This window comes from Somniosus microcephalus, chromosome 7, assembly GCF_052327205.1.
Source record: "Somniosus microcephalus isolate GS21.2 chromosome 7, FLI_Smic_1.0, whole genome shotgun sequence".
Classification (NCBI taxonomy): domain Eukaryota; kingdom Metazoa; phylum Chordata; class Chondrichthyes; order Squaliformes; family Somniosidae; genus Somniosus; species Somniosus microcephalus.
Genome location: NC_140993.1, coordinates 128,610,222 through 128,637,893, shown reverse-complemented (window position 1 = coordinate 128,637,893; position 27,672 = coordinate 128,610,222). Strand labels below are relative to the sequence as shown.

The window sequence follows — 27,672 nt, the reverse complement described above, 5'->3', positions numbered from 1 at the left end:
AGACTAATGGAACGTTGGTCTTTAGAATCATATAATGGTACAGCACAAAGAGGTCTGCACTGGTTCTTTTGAAGAGCAATCCAATTAGTCCCACCCCCTTTTTTCCCCCCCCTATCCCTGCAATTTTTTCTCCTTCAAGTATTTATCCAATTCCCTTCTGAAGGCTACTATTGAACCTGTATCCACTTTATTTCAAGGAGGTTGGAATTCCAAAGTGAGGAAGTGATGCTTCAGTTTTACAGAGCCTGGGTCAGACCCCTCTGGAGTACTGCATTCAGTTTTGAGCACCGAGCCTCGGGAAAGATACATTGGCCACGAAAGGGATAAAGCACTGATTCACCAGAATGACACCAGGGCTTAGTGTTAAATTATGAGGACAGGTTATCTAAACATGACTTGTACTCCCTTGAGTTTAGACAGTTCATGTTGGCATGCTGCCTGCATCGGAAGCAACGGGCACGGGTTAATTGCGTATCGCGATCCCCACACCTGTTTTTAAGGACTATCGAATTTAGCCCCCCTTATGTCTACAGTGGGGTTATCCAAATCTTACGCTAATGTGCTAAAGTAAAAAGATTAAAATGGAATAAAATTTAAAGGGTAGCTTTTGCATAATGAAGCTACCTTTATCATATCATTTGTATCTACATAGCTTGTTTATCTGTGTTGTGAACTAGATAGTTGTATGTGCATGTGAACAGTATGTCCTTCACCCCCCCCCCCCCAAAAAAAAAGTACCAAGGCAAAATTGAGAATTTCGATATAACTGAGATGGAAGTACTAGATAAGCTTAAATAGGGATAGCTAGTATTTATCCCAGTGTTGAAGGAGACTAGCGGGGCACTAATGAACATTATGAGAGTGTTCATGGACACTGGGGAAGTACCAGTAGATTGGAAACAGGCTACTGTGGTCCCCATGTTCAGCCCTACTGTTCGTCCTGGCTCCACATTCAGGTATTTTCTTTACAAACTTACCTTGTTTACAAAACAGCTAATGCCTGTTTCCTATTCCCCTTCCTCTCCAGAAAACATTTGATGGGTACTGTACCTTGCTCTGTACTCATGTCGGATTTTTGGCAATGAGGTCACCATATTCTTCAACCACAAGGAGAATCACAGTCATGCCCCAACATCCACGTGGGCACATTCAACGCGGCTGTTAGATCAAGCAATAGAACTCTTCACTTTTGTTGTTGCCCCTGTCAGCCGTGGCTCAGTGGGTAGCACACTCGCCCGAGTCAGAAGGTTGTGGGTTCAAATCCCACTCGAGGGACTTGCGCACATAAAGCTAGGCTGACACTCCAGTGCAGTGCTGAGGGAGTGCTGCAATGTCGGAGGTGCCGTCTTTCAGATGAGATGTTAAACCAAGGCCCTGTCTGCGCTCTCGGGTGTACGTAAAAGATCCTATGTCACTATTTCGAAGAAGAGCAGGGGAGTTATCCCCGGTGTCCTGGCCAATATTTCTCCCTCAACCAACATAACACAAAAACAGATTATTTGGCCATTTTCACATTGCTGTTTGTGGGAGCTTGCTGTGCGCAAATTGGCTGCCGTGTTTCCCACATTAGGAGTGTTGAAGCCAAATGTAATAACCCTACTACCACTCAATACTGACCAAAACTCAAACTTTGGATCATCCTGGTCTGAATGATGCAGCTGCTCACTGGATAAAGTTGCTGAACTTTCAAGGGAAAATTGCTTGCATATATTGTATAAATATGCTAGATTTGAATTTGTTTAAATGTGATGCTTATTTGACTGTAACAGAGACTTGTATAATTTATTTGAGACTTTAGAAAAATGAATGCAAGCTTCTTTGAATGGATTTATAGAAGGAAGATCCCACCTCTGGCTCTGCTGCATCAATATGAATTATATTGTTTTGAGATTTCTTATTCACACTTTAAAGGGCAGTGTTTTGACTCGATTCTTCTCTGCACTCCAATGTCAACTTGCCTCAATGGTAGAACTCTTGCTTCTGAGTCAGAAGGTTGTGAATTCAAGCCCAATCCGGAACTTGAGCACCTAAATATTGGGTGGCACTTCATGTAATATTGAGGTGTTGTTGCATTCTTGGAGGTGCTGTCTTTTGAATGAGACATTATTGGCCCAGAAATTCAGGTCTCCATGGGTGAGTACGCGCTGGGTACTCACCCGTGGGCCCGATGGAAGTGCCGGATTCCTGCATGCACTGCGCATGTGCGGGAAACCGGCACTTCCGTTCCTCTGAACGAAGAGGTTCAGAGGTCGAACACGTGCGCAGGGGAGGCTGCGCCTGCGCATCAGACTTAGTTTTTTTTTACAGATTTTCCCGGGAGGGTAAGCCTGCAGAATTTACACATTTAAAAAGCAGGCATATGGCCTGCTTTTTACAAGGTAAGTGGTGAATTAATTAAAATTAAAACATTTTTTCCACAGGTTTATTATTTTTAAATACTTTAAAGCAAGGTAAGTTTATTTTTAGCCCCGTTAGAATATAAAATTATTTTTTCCAAAAATTTAAATTATTGTTTAAAATAGTTATTTAATGTAATTTACAGTTTATTTAAAAAAGTGATTTTTTTAAAATTTATTTGAAGGTTTAGTGCTATTTTGGGGCCGTAGTATATTTAAGTTTTGACAGCACTTCCTGTCAAGACTTATGAATGGAGCATTCCCTGCTCTGATTGACTGCCCATGGCCCATGTGATCCCAGGGGACGCATCAAACTAACTGCGCCCCTGGGATACGCAAGCACTGCGCGCCGGCAGCTGGACCAGGCCCCGGATCGGAATTCCACGGGAGCCCACAGCTCAACGGCCGGCGCGCAAGGTAAGTGCAGGTCGGGGCTTGCACCCACGGGAAGCCCCCGACCCGAATTTCTGGGCCATGATCTCAAAGTCCTCTGTGCCTGTTAGAATCCTGTGACACTTTTTCCAAAGAACATGAGTTCTCCCAGTGCCTTGGCCAACAGTCATCCCTCAACCAGCACCACCAAAGCAGATTAACTGGTCATTTACCTCTTTGCTGTTTGTCAGATATTGCTGTGCACAAATTAGCTGTTGTGTTAGCTTGCAAAACAACAGTGACTACACTGTAAAAGTAATTCATTGGTTATAAGTGCTTTGGACTTCTTAAGATAAAAGGTACTATATAAACACAAGTTCATTCGTAGTTCTTTCCTACACAAAGTATCCATGTCAATCTTGAGTATGTATATATCCCTAAACCCCAAATAGTATTAATATTCAAATAATGAATATTTAAAACATTCATTTTCTAAAACAATTCAAAAATAAATCATGATTTAATATTCATGATTGTGACTGTTTATTTTCAGTGTAATTGAACAGCTTGGAGGTAAACAGCTTGTAATGAACCATATGCACCATGAAGATCAGCAAGTGCGCTACAATGCTCTTTTAGCAGTTCAGAAACTGATGGTGCACAACTGGTATGTACTATATATATGATAAATTGAATATTGCTCATTCTTTTTCCACTTTTGTTGCACTTTTAATCCAACCTTTGATATTAAAGCTTCCCATTGAGCAACTTAGCCTGCACAATGTGCAAAAGGCAGTATAATGGAGCTAACTTTGAAGAAATGGGCCTCCTATGAGAGTCGTGATTTGTATAGTTAGAATAGGTCTATTAATAACATTTTCAAGCTGAACCGACTGTTGAAAAGATCAGCTAGACCCCATAGTGTTAAAGCTCCCAAAGCCTGAGCAAAAAACTGGAAAATTGAGGTATTTTTCCATGCTTTGTCAACTTTCAGATTTTGGACAATTTCAGCTTTAAAAGCATGTATTTTTCCCATTTTTTTTGGCATGATTTATAGGCTCATTAAAGAGCAATAACACAAATTTGTGGACATCCCTAAGTTTGTCGTGAAACCGCCTTACCATGTGATCTTCCATTCTTTCGGTGATGCAAATCAGAAACTAATTTTTTGTACCAGCCTTCATTTTTCCATGCTAGCCAAGTCACTTAAAAGTTGGTGGGCACCATCTAGTTCACCCTGAACAGCTCACGTTGCTTCTAAGTCAAATATCTTTTTAGACCATGTTCTATTGAGCACCACTGAGTCAAGTTGTGCAATAATTCTGATAACATAAGTATGAAATGAAAAAGGCCATTTGGCTCTTCAAACATGCTATTTCCACAGACCATGCACAGAAGAGGGAGATTGTGTGGGATGGGGTTAGGAGTAGGGAGAGCGTGCGTGAGAGGGGAAGGACTGGAGAATTGTGCGTGTGTGGGGAGAGATGGAGTGTGTGTATAGGAGGGAGAAGATTGTGTGTGTGTGTATCAATAATTAAAAATCTTCCACCTGCACACACTTGCTGTCTACCAAACCTCATTGTTACGGTTTTGTCACACTTTTGTGTCAACTTTATCCATTATAAATTCTTAGGCTCACTGTGGCACAAGAACTGTGACTTACCTGCTGTAAGGTAGCTGCAAAGCCTAGCGAGGTCTAAAACCCCCAAGGAAAAAACTATAGCCAGATTTTGCGGTAAAAATAACAGTGAAGCTATTAGTAGTCACCTTTATTAGAGTAAACCAGACAGCAAATTCCAGCAACCACACATACGCAGTTCATCACAGATATCAGGAAGTTGCTGCTGGAGCTGCCCTCTCCTCAAAAAGCTTCGCTATACCAGTATCTCGCCCAGAGACTAGTCATTGGAGCACATGGAACGTGTGAAGTTGCAGTATTTATCCGCTAGATACTCACTGGACAAAGTTGGTACTTGTAAGTGGATTTTTAACGGTGTAATAAGTCTTAATCACTACCTTGAATAGCTTTCACACCTAGTCAGACAGAAAATGCCTTGGTGTCGGGTGCAGACAGATTTTTGCTTATCGGTTATTGACTAATGTGTATATTGTCAATTTCGCTTTATTTCTTGAGTAAGTTCAGAGTACAAAGACTGTAGGTGTGCCACAGATTTTATAATTGAGATTTTTAAGAAAGTCCTGGTGCAACACAATTCCGATTTCCTTCATTAAAATCAGGCTGTAGAAAAAAATACCCAAATCTGCATCTTGTGGAAGTACAGGTAAAGAGCAGTTAATTCATAAAAAACATAGGAACAGGAGTAGGCCATTCAGTCCCTTGAGCCTGTTCTGCCATTCAATGAGATCATGGCTGATCTGTATCCTAACTCCATCCACCTGCCTTGGCTCCATATCCCTTCATATCCTTAGCTAGCAAATAATTATATAGATCTCAGATTTAAAATTATTATTTGAGCTAGCATTTACTGCTTTTGGTGGGAAAGAGTTCTACACTTCTACCACCCTTTGTGTGAAGAAGCGTTTCCTAACTTCTCATGAATGGCCTGGCTCTGATTTTAAGGTTATATCCCCTTGTCCTGGACTCTCCCACCAGCGAAAAAAGCTTATTTCTATCTAACTTATCAATTCCCTTCAAAATCTTAAAAACCTCAATTAAATCACCCCTTAACCTTCTATATTTCAGAGCATACAAGCCTAGTTAATGTAATAAGAACATAAAAAAATAGGAGCAGGAGTAGACCATACAGCCACTAGAGCCTATAGGCTTTTCTATTCTTCCTACCAAAGTGGATGATTTCATATTTCTCCACATTATACTCCATCTGCCACCTTCTTGCCCAATCATTTAACTAGTCTATATGCCTTTGCAGCCTCTGACTTCCTCCTCACGGCTTACAACATCAACTTGTATTTATATAACGCCTTTAATGTCGTAAAACGTCCCAAGGCGCTTCACAGGAGCATTCTAAAACAAAATTTGACACCGAGACACGAGATATTAGCGTAGATGACCAAAAGCTTGGTCAAAAGAGGTAAGTTTTAAGGAGTGTCTTAAAGGAGGAAAGAGAGGAAGAGATCCGGAGAGGTTTAGGGAGGGAATTCCAGAGCTTAAGTCCTTGGCAGCTGAAGGCGCAGTAGTGGAGTGATTAAAATCGGGGATACTCAGAGGCCAGAATTGGAAGAGCGTAGATATCTGAGGGTTGTGGGGCTGGAGGAGATTAGAGATGGGGAGGAGTGAGGCCATGGAGGGATTTGAAAACAAGGATGAGAGTTTTAAAATTGATCGGTTATTAAGGATCACGACTTGCATGTCATTGTGGAGCAGACGAAGGATGGTAACAAATTTTTGAGGACTGCCAAATTGAGAAGGACACTCCATAATCTCTCTGGTTGACAGTGTCGAAGGCCTTTGTGAGGTCAAAAAAGGCCATGTATAGAGGTTGATGCTGCTCCATACATTTTTCTTGGATTTGTCGCACAGTGAAAATCATGTCCATTGTGCCTCTTAGTGGGCGGAATCCGCATTGTGACTCTGAGAGGAGCTCTTCAGCCACTGGGAGGAGATGATTGAGGAGGATTCTTGCAATGACTTTCCCTGTGGCAGACAACAGGGAAACTCCTCTGTAATTACCGCAGTCGTACTTGTCTCCTTTCTTGAAGATGGTCATGATTATGGCATCTCTGAAAACCCCAGCATGCTCTCCCCCTCCAGATAAGGTCATGGATTCACGCCAAGAGTACTTCTCCGCCATGCTTTAGTACTTCGGCGGGGATTTCATCTGCTCCAGAAGCCTTGTTGTTTTTCAGCGTCGGATGGCCTTTTCAACCTCATGCCGGGCTGGGATTGTGCCGAGATAGTGGCGGATAGCATGCTGTGGAATGGAGTCAAGGAGACTCGCGTCGAAGATGGCGTCTTGGTTGAGGAGATCTTTGAAGTGCTCCTTCCAGCAGGCACTGACTGCCTCTCTGTCCTTGATGAGCACCTCACCATTCTTCGCTCTCAGTGGGATAGGTGCTTGGGCCGTAGATGGTCTTGACTGCACTAAAGAATCCACGCGCGTCATGGTTGTCGGCTGTTTGCTGGATCTCCTGGGCTCTTTCCACCCACCATCTGTTCTTTAGGTCACGAGTTTTTTGTTGGAACTCAGCCTTCAGTTGTCTGTAAATCTGTCTTCTTTCCCTCGAGTGCTGCTGATGTTTCCAATTAAAGAACGCCTTATGTTTCCGATTTGTTAGCTCCTTGGTCTCCTGGTCATTCTCATCAACCAGTCTTGATGTTTTCTGGTAGAGTAACCAAGAGTCTCTTTGCAGGTGCTAATTATGGTGGACTTTAGGGCAGACCAGGCACTATGGACACTCTGCGGCTCCGGTTCACTGGGAGTCGTCAGGTTAGCTGTGAGGCGTTGACTGAATTGGACTTTCTTTGCAGGGTCTTTGGCCTAGAAATTCAGTTGCGTGCGCCAGCCGTTAGCGCCTTAAGAGGAGTAGATTTCGAGCGCTAGGCGCTTAGCGCCTGGGCGCAGCGCGATCTGCGCCTGCCCCCAACTTCAGTAGACATTTAGCGCCGGCGCAAAGTATTTGCGCGCGCTCAGCTGCACGCGCAGATCATGACGTCATTTCCTCGTGCAACGCCCTTTGTGCGCCCCAATCCGGAACTTCAGTCGCGCCCGCCCAATGTGGGCGTGGCGGCCCTAAGGACTGTGAAGTGGAACGGTTCACAGCCGATGCGGGCCGCGGGGAGCGCAAATTAAAGGGCACTTACCCTGCACTATAAAGGGCAGCCATTTTGCAGCACTCACTCTTGTGAAACGGATTTTTGGAGAGAGACCAAGGTAGAGAGCTTACTGCTTTGGCCCAACACTAGCACAGGTATTTCTGGCTTCAGGCCACAGCTTTGCAATTCTCTTTGCCTTCATTGATATCTCATTGTTTGCCAACATATTATGGGGGCTGTCAACGCTGGCTTTCAGCCTTACATAGGAAGGGCTCACGGACGCCGTGAGAGAGTGGCAGCCCTGGCTAGACGCAGAGGGGGCAACAGGTGTCGGCAAGGGAGGCCTTACCCACCCAGGGTATACCGCCAGCAGTTCTCCTATCTCAACATGTCTGCCACGCAGTGTGTTAGGAGGCTGCGATTCAGAAGGGAGGTGGTCACAAAGATCTGCCAGCTGCTTCACAGAGATCTGCGTCCACAGCTGAGGTGCAGGACGTCTCTGTCGGTGGCAGTGAAGGTGACGGTGGCTCTGAATTTCTATGCCACCGGCTCCTTCCAATCCGCTGCTGGGGACATTGCTAACATCTCCCAGTTCGCCGTGCATTGCTGCATCCGCCAGGTGACCAATGCCCTTTTCAGAAGGAGACGTCAATTCATCTCCTTCCCCATGACCCTGGACAAGCAGCAGCAGCGTGCAGTGGGATTTGCAAGAATAGCGGGCTTCCCCATGGTGCAGGGCGCCATTGACTGCACGCATGTGGCTTTGCGGGCACCTCTGGAGTATGCTGAGGATTACCGCAACCGGAAGGGCTACCATTCCCTCAACGTACAGCTGGTGTGTGACCACAGGCAGCGCATCCTAGCTGTCAATGCCCGCTTTCCAGGCAGCAGCCACGATGCCTTTATCCTGCGACAGACAACTGTGGCTGACATGTTCCAGGCACAGCCTCACCCAAGAGGATGGCTTATCGGGGACAAAGGCTATCCTTTGTGTACCTGGCTCATGACCCCGCTCCGCGCGCCCAGGACCCCTGCTGAAGAGGCATACAACGAGAGCCATCAAGCGACTAGGAACATCATAGAACAAACAATCGGCGTCCTGAAGCAGCGGTTCCGCTGCCTGGATCGCTCCGGTGGAGCCCTGCAGTATTCGCCGGAGCGAGTCTCCCATTTCGTTGTCGTCTGCTGCATGCTGCACAACCTGGCTATCCGCAGGACTCCGGCACTGCCACCTCAGGTTGGAGCACCACCTCAGGAGGAGGAGCAGGAGGAGCATGAGGAGGAGGACGAGGAGTACCAGCCCAGGAGGGAGGCAGAAGGTGCAAGGGCCGCCCGTCGGCGGCTTATTGAACGTAGGTTCTAGGCCCCCTGTCAGGGAATGGCTTGTGCCAATGAAAGAACATGAATGCAGCCGCTCCGCAAGCCCTCAGCCGGTTAAGGCAACAAACACTTCAAAGATCAAACATGGACAATCTGAATAAAGAAAATTGTTTATTGAACAAACTCAGGGCCCTTCCCACATGAAAAACAAAAACAGAAGAAACCCCCAAAAAACAGTCAAACACATTACTTGCTCCCACAACCTGGAGAGGATTAACAAAACAGTTAAACAAAAATGGCCTTCATCCTCGGCCTTCAAAAAAACAAAACATTTGGCCACGCCTTCTACTTCTTGTCCCGCGAGGACGATGCCTTGTGCACACTTGTGCGGCCCCTGCCCGGCCTGCTGCTGCTCCTCAAGGTGAGCCCAGTGGCTGCTGCAAGGCTGGGGGAAGGCTCCTGAGGGGCACATGGCGTGACGGCAGATGCCCTTGGGGGTCGGCCTAGACGAGGTCTGACCCTCGAGGGGCCGGCTGCTGACTGCTGCAGCTGTGGCTGGCCAGCATCAGTCTGACCAGCAGCTCGTGGCAGCTCCACTGGGGGAGTGGCATTGGCGGCTGGAGGAATGGGGGCAAGCTGGCTGATGGCAGGTGCTCGCTGGTTGCCTGGCACTCGGCCGGGCCAGCACTGCAGCATGCGCAGCAATCTGCCGAGGGACAGACCGCTGTGCTGCTGCAGCGCGGCGGGTGCCCTGGCGATGCCTGGCTGACGCAGCGAGTGTGGCAGCAGTTAGTGCCCGTGCTGCCCTGGTCTGCGCCCGCATCAGACCAGCCAGTGACTGGACGGCACGAGTGATCATCTGGCCAGCAGCTGCCTGAGCTGCCCCGAATTCCGCAAGACTCCTGGCCTGTAATGCCCCGAATTCACCCAGACTCCTGGCCTGTAATGCCCCGAATTCATCCAGACTCCTGGCCTGTGATGCCCCGAATTCAGTGACACTCCTAGCCAGGGACTCGATGGCCTCAGGCATCCGTGCCACTACCCCCATGAGCTCCGTGTGACGGCGCTCCGAGTCCACGGCCATTTCCTCGAGGAGGCGCACCTCCTCGGCGCTGACCGTCGCCGGACTGGAGGCCGCACTCTCCCTCTGGGGAGAAGGCCGCCGAGCTTCCCGACCCCTCCCGCATTGCTGCACTCCGCTGGGCCCAGCAATTGGACTCCCCTCCGACCCTTCCCCCCTCTGGTGAGAAGGCCGCTGAGCTTCCCGACCCCTCCCGCGTTGCTGCAGGCCGCTGGTCCCAGGAGCTACACTCCCCTCCGACCCTTCCCCCCAGGCTCCCCTCCAGGGAAGACGTGTCCCCTACATCGGCATGGGCTGCCGCGGCTGAGGGTTCCACTGATGGGCCGCCTTCCTCTTCCTCCTCCTCCTCTTCCGAGGGGCTGTCACTGGCTGAAAGCAGGAAGGCACAAGAGTAGCTTTAGAGTGAGGATAGGGCGGCAGCGAGGGAGGCATGAGTGGTGGCATTCAGCGCATTGGTCGGTCAGTGGCAAAGGATGTAGATCTGATGCGCAAGTGGAACGAGAGAGGTCCAAAAGGTGATGTCCTTACCATTGGTGCCCAGAACAGGGTCGGCATCTCCACTGGCGACGGGGCCAATCAGCCGGCCACCCATGATGCGCTCCACGCGCTGGTCCAGGTCGGTGAGCTCCTGGATCTGAGGGCCGCCTCCCTCGGTCTCAGTCCGGCTGCGCTTGTTGGTCGCCACCTTTGCCTGCAAGAGAAAGGACGGCCTCTAAGTACGGTGTGTAGCCCTGATCTTGTGTGCACTGCCTCCCATGGTGGAATAGCTTGGCCAGTGTGTCACCCTGATCTTGTGTGCACTGCCTCCCATGGTGGAATAGCTTGGCCAGTGTGTCGCCCTGATCTTGTGTGCACTGCCTCCCATGGTCGAATAGCTTGGCCAGTGTGTAAAGTGCAGAATGTGCAATTGATGTTCATGCCAGTCCCATAGCTGCTGGATGAGGGCTGGCCATTAGGGCTTTCAGGTCCCTTTGCCCATAATGTGAGGTGCACATGCAAGGATGAGGAGGACACTGGAAAGGATACTCACCCTGACAATCCTGGTGAGGTCATTGAACTTCTTGCGGCATTGAACAGGGTTCCTGGGCACCACACTGTTGGATGTCACCCTGTTGGAGACATCCCTCCAGGCTTTGCGGTAGACGGTGGTCGGCGGCTTCTTTCCATTCTCAGGGAACAGAATGTGGCGTCTTCGTTCCACAGCGCCAACCAGCACCCTCAGATCATGTTCTGAGAATCGCTGCGCTCTTTCCCGGGCCTTCTCCATTGTTTTGGGCGCTAATTGCGTGCAGCAGCAGTTCTCAGGCCTAGCTGGAGGGCTGCAGTGTCCAGGGCGTGGCAGCAAAACAAATCGACCCTTCCCCCTTTAAGAGGTGGCCGGCGCCAGCGTGTCTGCCGTCAATCAAGAAATGACCGCACCTGCGCTGCGCCCGGCCTCGGCGGTATCGCTCAGCACCGCCGGCTTAGCGCCTAAAGATAGTCGTGCATCGCCAGTTTTTGCGCTCCAGCAACCTCTTAGGGCGATGCTACTGAATATCGGCGAAGTGGCCTCGACTTTGCGCCGAGCGCAAACTTTAGCGGCCGCCCGACTTTACCGCCCCAAAAGTGGCTATACTGAATTTCTAGCCCTTTGAGTCCTCCAGCATTGATTTTTCTGTGGCAGCTTTTCTGTTGTCGCTGCCATTTTGAGGCTAGCTTGATGAAGATAACAACAGATTAGGCTGTGGTCAGTCCAGCAGTCGTCCGCTCCTGTCATGGCACGGGTGATGCGGACATCCTTGTGGGCCCTCGCTTGGCCGATGGCGTAGTCCAAAAGATGCCAATGCCTGGAGCAAGGGTGTTGCCATGAGGCCTTATCTCTCTGACGAAACAAGGTGTTGATTATGACGAGACCATGTTCTAAACATTTCGTCAGGAGAAGAATTCCGTTGGAGTTGGTTTTCCCTACTCTTTCCCTGCCAATCACACCTCTCCAAAGGTTTGTGTCCTTTCCAATTCTGACATTAAAATCGCCAAGGAGAATCAGCTTGTCACCCGTTGGAACTCGGGACAGGGATTGTTCAAGGCTGGAGTAGAATTCCTCTTTGGCCTCGTCTGTAGCTCCAGAGTTGGGACATACTCACTGACAACCGTAGCGTACTGATTCCGGGTTAGAGTGAGCCGAACGGTCATGAGGTGTTAGTTTATCCCACAAGGGGAATCTCTAAGATGCCAAACTAGCTCATTTTTGATGGTGAAGCCAACCCCATGGAGAAGGCGTTCCTCTTCTGGTTTGCCTTTCCAGAAGAAGGTGTATCCGCCACCTTGTTCCTTGAGCTGGCCTTCTCCTGCCCGTCGTGTCTCACTCAGGGCTGCGATGTCGATGCTGAAGTGTCTTCAGTTCCCTGGCTATGATAGCGGTGTGACATTCAGGTCTGTCGCTGTTGGGGTTATCCATGAGGGTCCCAAACTTCATTTTAAAGGGGTGGAAGATGCCTGTGCGTGAATGCTTTTAACGTGGGGTGGCCATTGCATACCAGCTACCACACGAACTTAACAGAGCAAGGTCTTGGTCCAATGGCAAGGAAACCCAGGACAATTGGACACCAGGTTCTGCTGCATGGGCTTAGCACACACACATACTCCCACTAACCCCTTCCTCGGGTCCGCTCTCCCTCATACCCCCACCTTCTCAGCTCCCCTCCCCCCTTTACATTATATTAAAATGCAGCCAATGTAGGTCAGCGAACACGGGAGATGGGTGAGCGGGACTTGGTGCGGGTTAGGACACAGGTAGCAGAGTTTTGGATGACCAAGTTTACGCAGGGTAAACTTGTCTCTCTCCACAGATGCTGCCTGACCTGCTGAGTGTTTCCAGAATTTTCTATTTTTATTTCAGATTTCCAGCATACGTAGTATTTTGCTTTTGTAAAATTTACTTGCAGCTTCAGCATATTGAATAGTATATTTTTGTGTCAGTCACTTAGTATATTGCAGCAGTAAATTTGCTGTATTAGAGCATGGGCAAGTTGAGGTCATATTCAGGCTGCTGCAGCACCAGAGTAAACATCAGAAACTGCTTTCCAGATTGCTTTGCAGGTGTCGCATTATCTATGACAATGCTAATGGGGATCTACTAATACATTTTTTTTTTTTTTAAGCGTTTTTCCTATGTGATTTCAATCTAGTTTTGAGTTGATTAATGCTGGATCCTTTTGAATTTGTGGATTCTTGTGAACTTGAGTTGCTTTCATGCTGCACATAGTAAACCTACATCTTTTTTGGCGTGAAAAAGAGGGCACCTCGCAAGACTCTCCGTGTTTTATTATTTAAGTTTTAGTTATCTTGGGAAATCACAGTGCCACCGTTTTACCCATCAACCTACATTTCTTCCTTACCAACATACAAAAAGACCCTCTGGTCTTGTCAAGCCCATCCAGACAAGATGCAGTCATGTACACCACTGACCCCCCGACCTAATCACTTGCACCCCAGACCCCAGCTTATTTTCCAGGCTCAGAGTACCTTACATAGGGAGGGCAGGTGCCAAGACAATATACACGCACCACTAGGGTAAAGGGGAGTGAGATTACCTTGTCACAGCGCAGCATTGATGGTGGTGCAGTCTGAATAAGAAAATACATATTTTAAATTGTCACTTTTTAACTAAGTTAATCGAGTGCTCTGCCTTAATCAAAGTGGCCCTTTAAAATTTTAGTCCGCAATCTCTTTCACCTCAATTCCCCACCGCAGACAATAACAATGTTGGACACCAGGAACGCATGTTATTTCTTGGCCAAAAAATAGAAAATACATCATACGACACCATCCTGTCTTTTGAAGCTTAAAATACTGCCGTATTTGGGCAGCTGTGTTGTATGCTGATATCCGTTCCACTGGGAAATCCTGGAAGTAGTGTTGAGTGCAGGAAAGCCGTATACAGCCTTTGGATAGTGTTCTTCGTTTTGCATTGTCTTCCCTTACTTGCCTTCCACAATTGTCCCCATCATACTGCTTGATGCACCTTTAATGACCCCTCTCTTGATCTGTAACCTTTAGTGGTTATTCCTGCATGGTATAAACGTGCCTGCAATTTCCCAAACCCAAGTGCATTATGCTGCACACATCCATGTTGCAGGACATGCCACACAGGTCCAGTCCACTAATTACCTAAATTCCCTTATCCTTTCTAACGACAGTTGTGGGCAAGCTCTTAGAATTCATAATTTGAGATAAAGGTACTGAACATTTAGAAATACATGGGTTAATCAAGTACACGTTGTATGGATTTGTTAGACAAGTCATATTTGACACATTTAATAAGAGTTTCTGTTGGTGACCAATTTAAGTAGATAAAAGGAATGCAGTAGATGTGTATATGAATCTTCAAAGGGCATTCAATAAGGGCTTTTATAAGAGGCTTGTTAGAAAAATTCAGGCATATAGAACAAAAGGAAGGATAGAAAGTTAGTTGACAGATAGGAAACAGTGTTGGGAGAAATGCACGTTATTCAGATTGGAGAAAGGTTGAAAGTGTTGTACCAAAAGATGCTGGGTCCAGTTATTGATTTGGTCTAAATTTTCAACTGTTGTGCACATTTTGTCATCAGCAAGCTTGTGAACCATTCCATGAATGCCCTCATGCAAATCATTAATGGTGACTGCAATAATGCTAATGCAGAGCCCTGGATGAACCTACTCATGATCTAGCCCCATAAGTAGCTATTTCCATTGTCACAATCTTCTGCCTATGAGGTTGCAATCAGTTACCTACCTAACATAACTATGACCTTGAAGCCCATATGGTGTATTATTTACCAATAGTCCTTTCATATGGCCATTTTATTATCCAAGACTTTTTGGAAATCAAGGTAGTTATGTGTACAAGGCTAACCTTATATATAGATAGGATAAGAGTTTTCTCAACCTAGATTTTTTAAATTTCCTTTGGGAATTAGATTTTAAGTAAGCCCACTATAGATATATGTTTAAAAAAATAAAGTGGTGAAATTCATATCCTTGTGTTACTCACTGTCAAAGCAGGGCCCATCAGCGAAGGTTAGAGCAAAAAATTGATGGGTTTTGCCTGATGGTGTCTGAAAGATAATGACCTAGAGGAGTTTGAACAAGTTTTCTGTCATTCTCCCAATATTCTTGCACGGGTCAGCCCGATTCCATTATATTTTTTATCTCCCTCTAAAGCATCTTGGGACAGTTCCTATGTTAAAAACTATATAAATTCAGTTGTTGTTGCTTCAGTTATCTTTTGAGCAACATGGAGCTGGAGTGAACATCCTAATAAAAATCTAAAATTCAACTATGTATTCCCTTGGCTGCTTGCTAGCTTCTGAGGGAGGCATGAGATAATTAAAAGCTTTACAAATATCAGTGAAAGCAAAATAAGTGGGTTTCCTCTGAACCTTGTGATATTCTGGCTTTCTCGTAAAAACCACAATCTGCTTTTCCATTTCTCACAGGACCAAAATTCAGCATGTTCCTTTTTGTTTACATGACAAGCCTCCATCATTTACAAAATATGTGCCACCAAAACCAAGTGTACCAGCTTAACAATCACTGTCAGCAAGATTACTCAGTAGTTTTTGGTGCATTGAGATCCCCTTCTAGTAGATAGAAACCACAATTGCGCTATGGAACATCAAGTTTGTGCATACCTCAAAAAGAATATTATTCCTCGGTCTCTGCATACCTAAAAAAGAATATTATTCCTCGGTCTCAAAGACAACCCCCAGGGAAGACAGTGGCCCGGATTTTGCGGTCGGTATGGCAGCGTACTCTGAGTACGCCACAATACCTCCTTTGAAATCCAATGCAAGTTCGGGATCAGAAGTGCAATTTCAAAATTTGCAGCTGACATCAAATTAGGGGGTGTAGTTAATATAGAGCAGCACTGTGATAAAATACAGGAAAACATTAATAAACTTGCAGAATAGGTGTGTAATTAGCAAATGAACTTCAGTATAGATAAGTGTGAGGTGGTACATTTTGGTAGGAAGAATAAGGCGGTCACATACTCCTTGGAAAATAAGTGTCTAAATGGGGTAGAGGAGCAGTGAGATCTGTGTCCAGATACGCAAATCACTAAAAGTGGCGACGCAGGTTAATAAGGCCATTTTTTTTTTTTTAAAAAGCAAACAACGATATTGAAAAGCAGAGAAGTTATGTTAAACTTGTATAAAACCTTAGTTAGGCCACACTTAGAGCACTGTGAACAGTTCTGGTCTCTATTATAAAAAGGACATAGAGGCACCAGAGAGAGTGCAAAAAAGATTTACTAGAATGATACCAGAACAGAGAGGGTATGCTCATCAGGAAAGGCTGAACAGGCTGGGGCTCTTTTCTCTGGAAAGGAAAGACCGAGGGGTGACCTGATAGAGGTCTTTAACATTATGAAAGGGTTTGATAGGATAGACATGGAGAAGACCAGAATTAGGTGCCATAAATATAAGATAGCCACTAATAAATCCAATAGGGAATTTGGGGGAAACGTCTTTACCCAGAGAGTGGTTAGAATGTGGAACTTCCTACCACAAGGAATAGTTGAGGCGACTGGCATAGATGCATTTATGGGGAAGATAGATAAACACACGAGGGCGAAGGATATGTTGATGAGGTTAGGTGAAGAAGGGTGGGAGGGGGCTCGTGTGGAGTATATTCAGGGCTGAGAAAGATAGATTTTGGACTCTAGTGGAATTGAGGGATATGGGAATCAGGCGGGAAAGTGGAATTAAGGTTGAAGATAAGCCATGATCTTATTGAATGGTGGAGCAGGCTCGAGGGGCTGTATGCCTACTCCTGCTCCTAATTCTTATGACCAAACACCGGCATGGACCTGTTGGGCCGAATGGCCTGTTTCTGTGCTGTTAATACTATGTACTATAATATAAAGATGACATGACCGCAAAGGGCTCGATGTGAAATTTGCGTTTGAAAATTTGAAATAGACTTCAGAATTGGGACTTCGAGTCATCTGATGTTGCTTATCCCTATTAATTCACTTACTGGGAATGAGATTGCAACTTTTAAAACTAATTTATCAAGACCATTCATTTGTCACCGAGAGGCAATTTTAGCACCATCATTTTGGTTTGGATTTAGACTTAACAAATGGTGTCCTATTTTTCAGAGAGGGTTTGTAAGTCAACTATGATGCAAAAGAATATCAGCATTCTAAAAGTAATTTTATGAACTTGTGCTCCTGGCGCAGCAATTCAGCCACCCAACACACAATTTTCTGTCCACTAATTTGGTGAAAAATCATGCAAACCTGATTTCCTGAGATACACATCCTATAGACGAAGCTCTATGCCGGGTGTGTGAATTCATAAAATTTGCCCTTATATCTCTGAACTTGCACCACAGTACATCTGCTGGAACAGCTCCATTAAAGCACATTCAAAGGAATCTATGTCCATATATTCTTACAATTGATATTTCCTAATTGGAGGTCATGCCAGTAAATCTAATTCCTAGATTGTCTAGACATAGTTCATGTTTGACCTTTGGAAAATCACCTCAGTCCAGACTGTTGAATTATCATATTTAGTTTCTGAGATTTTCCCTTCGGTGTGTTGTAACTGTTTCCATCTATATAGTGTGTCTATTGGTTAATAATATGACTGAATTTCACAAAATAAATGTTTTTTAAATTAAAGATTTAAAAATATTAAGGGCCAGATTGTGCTGAAAAATAATAGCGTGTGAATAATGCACGTCGTTACTAATGTGCAAATCGGCCAGCAACTTATAGCGAGGAAGCGAGCCTGTGAATTGCAGCTTGATTTTTGCCACTCGGCCACCGTTAGCTTCATGAAAACGGCATCTTACGCTTAACCTCCCGTGATTTTCATGAATTTGCTGCATTTGTAGATTAATTGCCCATTAAACCTACCACAGAAAGTTAAGTCTGGTAATTAACAGCATAAGTACCCTTAATGATGTGATAATTGTTAATGACTGCCAATCAATCTTTCTTGCCCAGAAAGTAAATAATTGTAAGTGTGGAGACTCATTCCTTCAGGTTGTGAATTGTTATACAAGATTTATAATGTCTTTTTTTTAATTCTTGTGTTTCCTTTCTGTCTCTTTCTCTTTCTCTCTCTCTCTCTTTCTCTCTTAATCCAATCTTTCTTCCCCTCTCTTTATTTCTCTTGCTGTACCTGATTTGACATTGAATTCACCTACTCATTCGCCCAACTTCTCCGTCCTTCCTCTTTATTTCTTAATACTTAAATCTCATTTGTTAAGGAGATACACTGTTTGTCCCGTTGTTCACCAAGGTACCAGATGCCCCGTTGCCCTCGCTGTGCCATTATCAGCTTGCACCTCCAGCAACTTTGTGGGCAAAAAATTTTAAAATCTAAATGTGCATGAATAAGTCTAACTAACGGGGCATGCTCCAGCAAAATCTATCCCATAATGTTTAAAATAAAGTCTTAAAAGGTTGCTTTCTGTGTATTTTGAATCTTATCATGTCAACCTCAAATGATTGATAGACATGGATGGCAGTGACTCAAATTGTACATTTTAACAGAAAAAGATGAAAATGTTCCATTATGCATTTCAGAGTAAATGTCCAATATTTGAGAGTAATCAGGCTGAACATGTTTTAATTTCTGATATATCACAGTAATTCTCTGCTTTTGATTTCCAATTATAACTTAGAAAGTTCTTGAAAATAACATCACAAAATAAGTCAATCATGATGCTTGGACTTTTCATTAAGCATAACATTTTTAGGAAGAATTAACTCTTTGCACTGTTACTGTACATCTATTATGCTGCTTAATTTGACGTAGAGGTGAATAAAGGATCTGTCAGTTGCCTTTTCCAAAAATGAATTATTACTGGAACTAGAATTTATTATAAAGTTACCTTCTCCAAGAGCCATTTTGTTTTGCATGGCAGTGGATGTAGTTTTTTTGTAAGGATTTTAAACCTATTTCAATAATTTATAATCACTTGTTTGTCTTTTGAACCATGTAATTATCATTTAATTGACACTTTGATTAATTGAATACGGTCATGTTTACAAGGTTGAAACTTGTAGATAGTTTTAACAATCTGTGGAGCTGATGAAACTTTCCATTTTTGTTTATAGTCTAACATACACAAAATTAAATGTGTCAAAGTACTCAACGGAAGAACGTCTACACAGCAGTGATAGTTCCTAGAAAGCCAAAATACCAAATTTTATTCTAGTGCAAAAATGTTACAACAACATCTTCCATTTAACATAGGGAAACATCGCAAAGTGCTTCACAGGAGCATAATCGAATAAAAACTGCCACCGAGCCAAAGAAGGTGATATTAGGAGGAGTAACTAGAAGCATTTTCTCAACAGTGACTCCCCAACTCTTCTGCAGTTAGTATAACTCAGAGACCTGTTGGGAAAACTTCTATCCCTCTGATAACGTATGCAGATCACTTCACCGCTACACACCCTCAGCATAAAAATACAGTTTATTGCCCAGGGCTTACTTAGTTGCTGGGCCTCCCTCTTCATATGGGTTTATGTTTACTATCCTGTAAACCAATTTTGAACTGCAGTGATGATGGGAGCGCCCTCTTTTCCATGTGATGGATGGAGGTCATGGATTTGGCTTCTCCTGCTCTATCTTGGCTACAGATGTTTTCCCAGTGTGTTGAAGCTCCAAGGTTCTGCATTACAGAGTGGTTAAATATGGCTTGTATCCCTACTTTTCCTGCACAGTTTTTTCAGTTTCTACTGTGCCACTGTCAGAAGGATAAGATTAATTGGAGGGCTAATCAGCCTATATTATACCCAAACACCACCTGGTTTGATAGATAATGAACAACATTGGTGGGCCCTTAGGATGCCAAACCATCTTTTTGGCCATGAGAACTTTGTGATATAGGGTGAAAGTAAAACATAATTAAAAATACTTGAAGTCAAATACTAACCTGAAACAAACAAGCATAGTTTGGAGATTCATTTCAATCTGAATTGAACTGTATCAAACTCGGAAGTGAAATATTTTATATAAAAAAAGTTCCACCAGAGCAACTTAAATGGCTTGCACCATTTCTATCAAAGTGCCTCTATGACCCATTATTTAATGAAGTCTTCTGAGCATCTAATCCTATGCTGTTGATTCAAACAAGTCATCTTGTCTTTCCCTCCCCTTTCAAAAAAAAATGGTCATTAGACAGTAGTGTGCTACATTTTACTACAACAACAACAAGTATTTATATAGCACCTTTAACATAGTAAAACGACCCAAGGCGCTTCACAGGAGCATTATAAGACACAAAATTTGACACCGAGTCAAATAAGGAGAAATTAGGGCAGCTGACCAAAACCTTGGTCAAAGAGATAGGTTTGAAGGAGCGTCTTAAAGGAGGAAAGAGAGGCGGAGAAGTTTAGACAGTGATTTCCAGAGCTTAGGGCATAGGCAACAGAAGACACGGGCACCAATGGTTGAGCGATTATAATCAGGAATGTTCATGAGGGCAGTATTAGAGGAGCGCAGATATCTCTGAGGTGGAGGGGAGTTTGTGGGGCTGGAGGAGATTAGAGATAGAGAGGGGCGAGGCTATGGAGGGATTTGAAAACAAGGTTGAGAATTTTGAAATTGAGGCGTTGCTTAACCGGGTGTCAATGTAGATCAGCGAGCACAGGGCTGATGGGGGGAACGGGACTTGGTGCAAGTTAGGACACCGGGCAGCCGGGTTTTGGATGACCTCAAGTTTACACTGAGGACACCTTCCATTGTGTTGTGTCGCACTACCACCATGCTAAATGGGATAGATTCAGAACAGATCTAGCAGCTCAAAACTGGGCATCAATGAGCCACTGTGGGCCATCAGCAGCAGCAGAATTATATTCCACCACAATCTGTAACCTCATGGCCTGGCATATCCCTCACTCTACCATTATCATCAAATCAGGGGATCAACCCTAGTTCAATAAAGAGTGTAGAAGAGCATGCCAGGAGCAGCACCAGGCATACCTAAAAAGGAGGTGCCAACCTGGGGAAGCTTCAACACAGGACTACATGTATGCTAAAAAGCGGAAGTAGCATGCTATAGACAGGGCTAAGAGATCCCACAATCAACAAATCAGATCAAAGCTCTGCAGTCCTGCCACATCCAGTCGTGAATGGTGGTGGACCATTAAACAACTAATGGGAGAAGGAGGCTCCATGAATATCCCCATCCTCAATGATGGTGGAGCCCAGCACGTGAGTGCAAAAGACAAGGCTGAAGCATTTGCAACCATCTTCAACCAGAAGTGCTGAGTGGATGATCCATATTGGCCTCCTCCTGCGGTCCTCACCATCACAGAAGCCAGTCTTCAGCCAATTTGATTCACTCCACGTAGTATCAAGAAATGGCTGAGCGCACTGGATCCAGCATCCCAGCTGTCGTGCTGAAGACTTGTGCTCCAGAACTAGCCACGCCTCTAGCCAAGCTGTTACAGTACAGCTACAACACTGGCATCTATGCGACAATGTGGAAAACTGCTCCAGTATGTCATGTCTACAAAAGCAGGACAAATCTAATCCGGCCAATTACTGCCCCATCAGTCTACTCTCAATCATCAGCATAGTGATGGAAGGTGTCATCAACAGTGCTATCAAGCGGCACTTACTTACCAATAACCTGCTCACTGATGCCCAGTTTGGGTTCGCCAAGACCACTCGGATCCTGACCTCATTACAGCCTTGGTCCAAACTTGGACAAAGGAGCTGAATTCCAGAGGTGAGGTGAGAGTGACTGCCCTTGACATCAAGGCAGCATTTGACCGAGTGTGGCATCAAGGCGCCCTAGTCAAACTGAAGTCAATGGGAATCGGGGGGGGGGGGGGGGAGGGAAACTCTCCACTGGCTGGAGTCATACCTAGCACAAGGGAAAGATGGTTGTGGTGGTTGGAGGTCAATCTTTACAGCCCTAGGACATCGCTACAGGAGCCCAACCATCTGCTGCTTCATCAATGACCTACGCTCCAACTTAAGGTCAGAAATGGGGATGTTTGCTGATGACTGCACAGTGTTCAGTGCCATTCACAACTCCTCAGATAATGAAGCAGTCCATGCCCGCATGCAACAAGACCTAGACGACGTTCAGACTTGGGCTGAGAAGTGGCAGGTAACATTCGCGCCACACAAGTGCCAGGCAATGACTATCTCCAACAAGTGAGAGTCTAACCACCGACCCTTGATATTCAATGGCATTACCATCGCCGAATCTCCCACCATCAACATCCTGGGGGTCACCATTGACCAGCAACTTAACTGGACCAGCCACATACTATGGCAACAAGAGTAGGTCCGAGGCTAGATATTCTGCAGTGAGTGTCTCACCTCCTGACTCTCGAGTCTTTCCACCATCTACAAAGCACAAGTAAGGAATGTGATGGAATGCTCTCAACTTGCGTGGATGAGTGCAGCTCCAACAACACTTAAGAAGTTCAGGACAAAGCAGCCCGCTTGATTGGCACCCCATCCACCACCTTTAAACATTCACTCCCTCCGCCACCGACGTACCGTGGCTGCAGTGTGTACCATCTACAGGATGCACTACAGCAACTCGCCAAGGCTTCTTCGGCAGCACCTCTGAAACCCGCGACCTCTTCCACCTAGAAGGACAAGGGCAGCAGGCGCATGGGAACACCACCACCTCCAAGTTCCCCTTCAAGTCGCACACCATCCTGACTTAGAAGTATATTGCCATTCCTTCATCGTCGCTGGGTCAAATGCCTGGAACTCCCTCCCTAACAGCACTGTGTGAGTATCTTCACCACACGGACTGCAGTGCTTCAAGAAGGTGGTTCACCACCACCTTCTCAAGGGCAATTAGGGATGGGCAATAAATGCTGGCCTTGCCAGCAATTCCCACATCCCCTGAACAAATAAAAAAAATAGCATTTGGGAGGCCAGCCAAGAGTGCGTTGGAACAGTCAAGTCTAGAGGTAACAAAGGCATGGATGAGGATTTCAGCAGCAGATGAGCTGAGGTAGGGGCAGAGACGGGCAATGTTACGGAGATGGAAATAGGCGGTCTTAATTATGCCACGGATATGTGGTCGGAAGCTCATTTCAGGGTCAAATGTGACACCAAGGTTGCAAGCAGTCTGGTTCAGCCTCCGACAGATGCTCGGGAGAGGGATGAAGTCGGTGGCTAGGGAACGGAGTTTGTGGCGGGGCCCGAAGGCAATGGCTTTGGTCTTCCCGATATTTAATTGGAGACAATTTCTGCTCACCCAGGACTGTATGTTGGACAAGCAGTGTGTCAATTTAGAGACCGTGAAGGGGTCGAGAGAAGTGATGGTGAAGTAGAGCTGGGTGTCGTTGGCATACATGTGGAAACTGACGCTGTGTTTTCGGGTGATGTCACCAAGGGGCAGGATATAGATGAGAAATAGGAGGCGGCCAAGGATAGATCCTTGGGGGACCCCAGATGTAACGATGTGGGATAGGGAAGAGAAGCCATTGCAGGTGATTTTCTGACTACGATAAGATAGATAAGAATGGAACCAGGCGAGTGCAGTACCACCCAGCTGGAGGATGGTGAAGAGGTGTTGAAGGAGGATGGAGTAGTCAACCGTGTCAAAGGCTGCAGACAGGACGAGGAGGTATAATTTACCTTTGTCACTGTCACAAAGGATGTCATTTGTGACTTTGATGAGAGCCGTTACATTTCTCTCGCATTCTCAATGTTACATTTATATAGCATTCTCAGCCAATGGATTATTTTCAAATTGTGCTGCTGGTCTTGCATTACAACAGTGATTACATTTTATTAATAATTATTTTATAATTCCCTTAAATTTGACCTCCTGTCCAGAGTTCTTGGAACTAATTTGCTCCCGATTTCACCAATTGACATTTCAAGTTTCTTTCAGTGAATGCTGCCATGAGCAGTACTGAGTGCTTCTTCCAACTTATGATTCTGGTCCCAGGCAGCACTAACTCGTTTGTCTTTCAGTAGAAATGCTTTGAACATTATTGACTGATTCCTCTGGATAATCTTCACCCAGACGCACTAACTCCTTTCTAAGATAGATACTGTAGATCCATGTTAACAGTGACTACAGTAGATAGCATTTTCCACACTTCTGGCAGCAGATTTTTTTGATGAATTACTTGTGTTATGTTGTATTATTGATGTAAATCTATAGAAAACTATATCTGGTTATGCCATTTTGGGTTAAAAAAAAATTACAACATTTTAGTCTTGCCTTAAAAAAAAAAGTTTAATGAAATTTGAATGGGACTAGTTCTCAGTCCAGATCTGCATTCCTCCTGATGCAGTACTGGTATTTACTCTTGCAGAGCTCCTTGGACCTAATTTTTTTTATATTGAGCTAAATTATATACTTTTTGAAAACTAGTAATGCATATAGACAATCTGTAGTTAAAATTATTTATTTTCTATAGTTTATTTTCTAGTTTAATCCATTAAAAATGATTATTGATGTGCATGGTTTACTGTACTGTGCCACTGAAGAGTACAAATTCAGTTCCTCCATGCTGCTGAGCTGTTAATAACAGTTGTATTATTTTAAAAGGGAATTGTCCTTGAACCCCTTCATGCACCTTATCACAGCCATGTATTGATGGATGGCTAAAACCAGGCCACTCTCTCTCTCTCCCTTGGTTTCAGGCTTGGGGAAGTGGAACTGGTGAGAAAAATGTGTATCGTCAAATTGTCTTTGACCTGCCACATTCCATTGAAAAGTGTTATGTAACCCTTTTGTTGTGCTAGTAACACTAGATTAATGGGACTTGTGAATGGAGTGTGACTGTCAATGATGAAATGATGCTGCAGTTCTGTGTTCTGGCTACTAAGTGGTGGTGCAAAGGAAGAATTTTTCCTTTATTAGCGCTGACTCTGCCATATTGGTAAGAATTCTGTTTACCCCCTTTTTAAAAAGTAAAGAATTATTTATTTTTTTAAGCTTTAATTTTGTACACCTGGTACTGCTCTCTTCTAGCACTTTTAGAATGAAATGTGTAATACATTTTTGTATGCAATAAAAAGGGCTTTGCATTTTAACGGACAATGTTCTTTAAAAACAAATATGGTAACCCTTATCCATTTATTTTCAGGGAGTACCTTGGGAAACAACTTCAGTCAGAACAACCACCAACTGTCACCACCAGAAGCTGAATGGTCATATTACTATTGCAGTCTGTGCTGGTTGTTTCTAGGGTATAACGAAGCGTGTTCCTGAATATATTGAACTAAGCATATAATATCTTGATGGATAATGTTTTTCATGTGTCCACATTTCTTTGGTGTAATGTATTTAGCAAAATAGAAAATAAATCCTGATTAAATGAAACGCTTACTGTATTTGGCATTAAAGTATGTGCATAATGAGTAACCTGAAAGGGCCATTGTTTGAACTAGTTGTCTATTATTTGCGTCTTAGTCAAGTATGATTTTACAGTAATGTTTCCATGATTTTACAGTAATGTTTCCAATGAAAAAATGATCTGAGCATACTGTAAAATACAATTATCTGCTGTGTATCATGTTTTGTACTGTCTGTATCTTCTCGATGATTAACACCAGTATCCAATATAGTGATCAATTATTAATTAAACAACTTCCTCTGTGGACCTGAAATCATTAGATAGACAACATTTAACCTTTATGGTTTTATGTCAGAATCAATTTTTGAAGCCATACAGAACATTATAAATGGGTTCAATGTTGCTTGTAGTGGAGGCATTGATTCATGGTTTTCTAAAACAAAAGCCTTGTGCCACTATTGGAACCATCAAGTAAATTATATTTTACAATTAAACTGGAAAGTCAAATTCCTTTACATTTACAACTGAACATACTAAATTTCCTTCACACTCAATTGTATGTAATTTTACAATGAGATTATTTGGAGAAAAAAAATAATAGCTGGGGAAATGTAGCATACCTATTGCCTGAAATAGATTGTTGATGAAGATCACATCATATAACATACAGGCACTACATACTGTCACTATGGTTGCAAGTTGATGATTTACCACCAATATTGATAATTGCATAGCAAGATGTAAAAATAATAAAATATGTTGCTGTATTGTGTGTATCTCCTCCTGTCTGTAGAATGGTCCACTGTGGAGTTAATTTCCCCTTGATTGTTTTGGTGTCTTGACTACTGGGGATCAGAGGAACACAGGAGCTGCTGCTAGTGCACTTTATATCTGTATCGATCCAAAAAGCTATCCCCAAATAACAAGAGGCTACGCTTTACCACTTCTCCCTCTGAAACTTTTGTTCAGATGCTATTGCTGACTGGAAATCAATCCCTTTAACTCAAAATTTTGAATTGTGTGTTTATCACTTACTGAACCAGGAACAAGTATGCATCACCAGGGTTAAATTTGAGGGATCTGCCTCCAACTGCATTGTACTAATAGGCTATTTCATGTTTTTAAAAAAAGACATCCCTGGCATGCAGAATTGCTATGGTGCAAATGATGCAAATATGTTGGGGGATGTGAATCCTTCATTTGCATCAATTTATAATATAGCCACCCATATATTAGACATCCCTGGACCCTGCCTGTAGAAAATCAGGGGCACCTAAAAATGGGCAAAGACATGATGGAGTGGTGAGGGGTAGTTTTAATTATTTTTCCAACATAGACAATATTTTATAAAATAAAGCAGTGGAAGCTATTCTCTTTATCTTTACTGGATGGAGCAGATGAAATTTTTCTACAATGCATTGCGATTTTAGCTGGGATAGGGAAGAACAGAATATTACTACACTTTTGCAGGATCTAGCAAGTCTCTGTATACAATCATAGAATGGTTACAGCACAGAAGGAAGCTATTTGGTCCTTTGGGCCCATGCTAGCTCTCTGCAAGAGCACTTCAGCTAGTTCTACGCCCCGCCCTTTCCCTGTAGCCCTACAATTTTTTTTTCCTTCAGGTACTTAATTCCCTTTTGAAAGCCACAATTGAATCTGCCTCCACCACCCTCTCAGGCAGTGTATTCCAGATCGTAACCACTGTTTTTCTTCATGTTGCCTTTGGATCTTCTGCCAATCACCTTAAATCTGTGTCCTCTGGTTCTCTACCCTTCTCCCAATGGAAATAGTTTCTATCTACTCTGTCTAGATCCCTCATGATTTTGAACACCTCTATCAAATCTCCTCTCAACCTTCTCTAAGGAGAATAACCCCAGCTTCTCCAGTCTATCCCTATAACTGAAGTCCCTCATCCCTGGAACCATTCTTGTAAATCTTTTCTGCACCCTCTTTAAGGCCTTCACATCCTTCCTGAAATGCAGTGCCCAGAATTGGACACAATACTCCAGTTGAGATCGAGCCAGTGTTTTATAAAGGTTCATCGTAACTTCCTTGCTTTTGTACTCTGCTTCTATTTATGAAGCCCAGGATCTCGTATGCTTTTTTTAACCACTTTCTCAACCTGCCCTGCCACCTTCAATGATTTGTGCACATATACCCCCAGGTCTGTCTGTTCATGCATCCCCTTTAGAATTGTACCCTTTATATTGCCTCTCCTTGTTCTTCCTACCAAAATGTATAGTTTCTCACTTTTCTGCGTTAAATTTCATCTGCCACGTGTCTGCCCATTTCACCAGCCTGTCTATGTCTTGAAGTCTATCACTCTCCTCCTCACTGTTCACTATACTTCAAAGTTTTGTCATATGTAAATTTTGAAATTGTGTCCTGTACTTCCAAGTCATTAATATATATAAAAAAAAGCAGTGGTCCTAGAACACCACTGTATACCTTCCTCCAGTCCAAAAAACAACTGTTCACCGCTACT

At 44.3% G+C, this 27,672-nt stretch overlaps 1 protein-coding gene across 1 annotated transcript in view; it reads left to right on the top strand.

Annotated features, from left to right (window-relative positions):
* Nucleotides 1–25,951, top strand: part of atp6v1h (ATPase H+ transporting V1 subunit H) — a 173,402-nt gene extending 147,451 nt beyond the window's left edge. Inside the window, exons 12-13 of the mRNA XM_085993957.1 lie at nucleotides 3,322–3,435; nucleotides 24,975–25,951. Coding sequence (XP_085850083.1) covers nucleotides 3,322–3,435; nucleotides 24,975–25,035 — 175 coding nt within the window. The 3' untranslated portion in view covers nucleotides 25,036–25,951. The remainder of the gene's footprint in view (nucleotides 1–3,321; nucleotides 3,436–24,974) is intronic.
* Nucleotides 25,952–27,672: the final 1,721 nt, after the last annotated feature.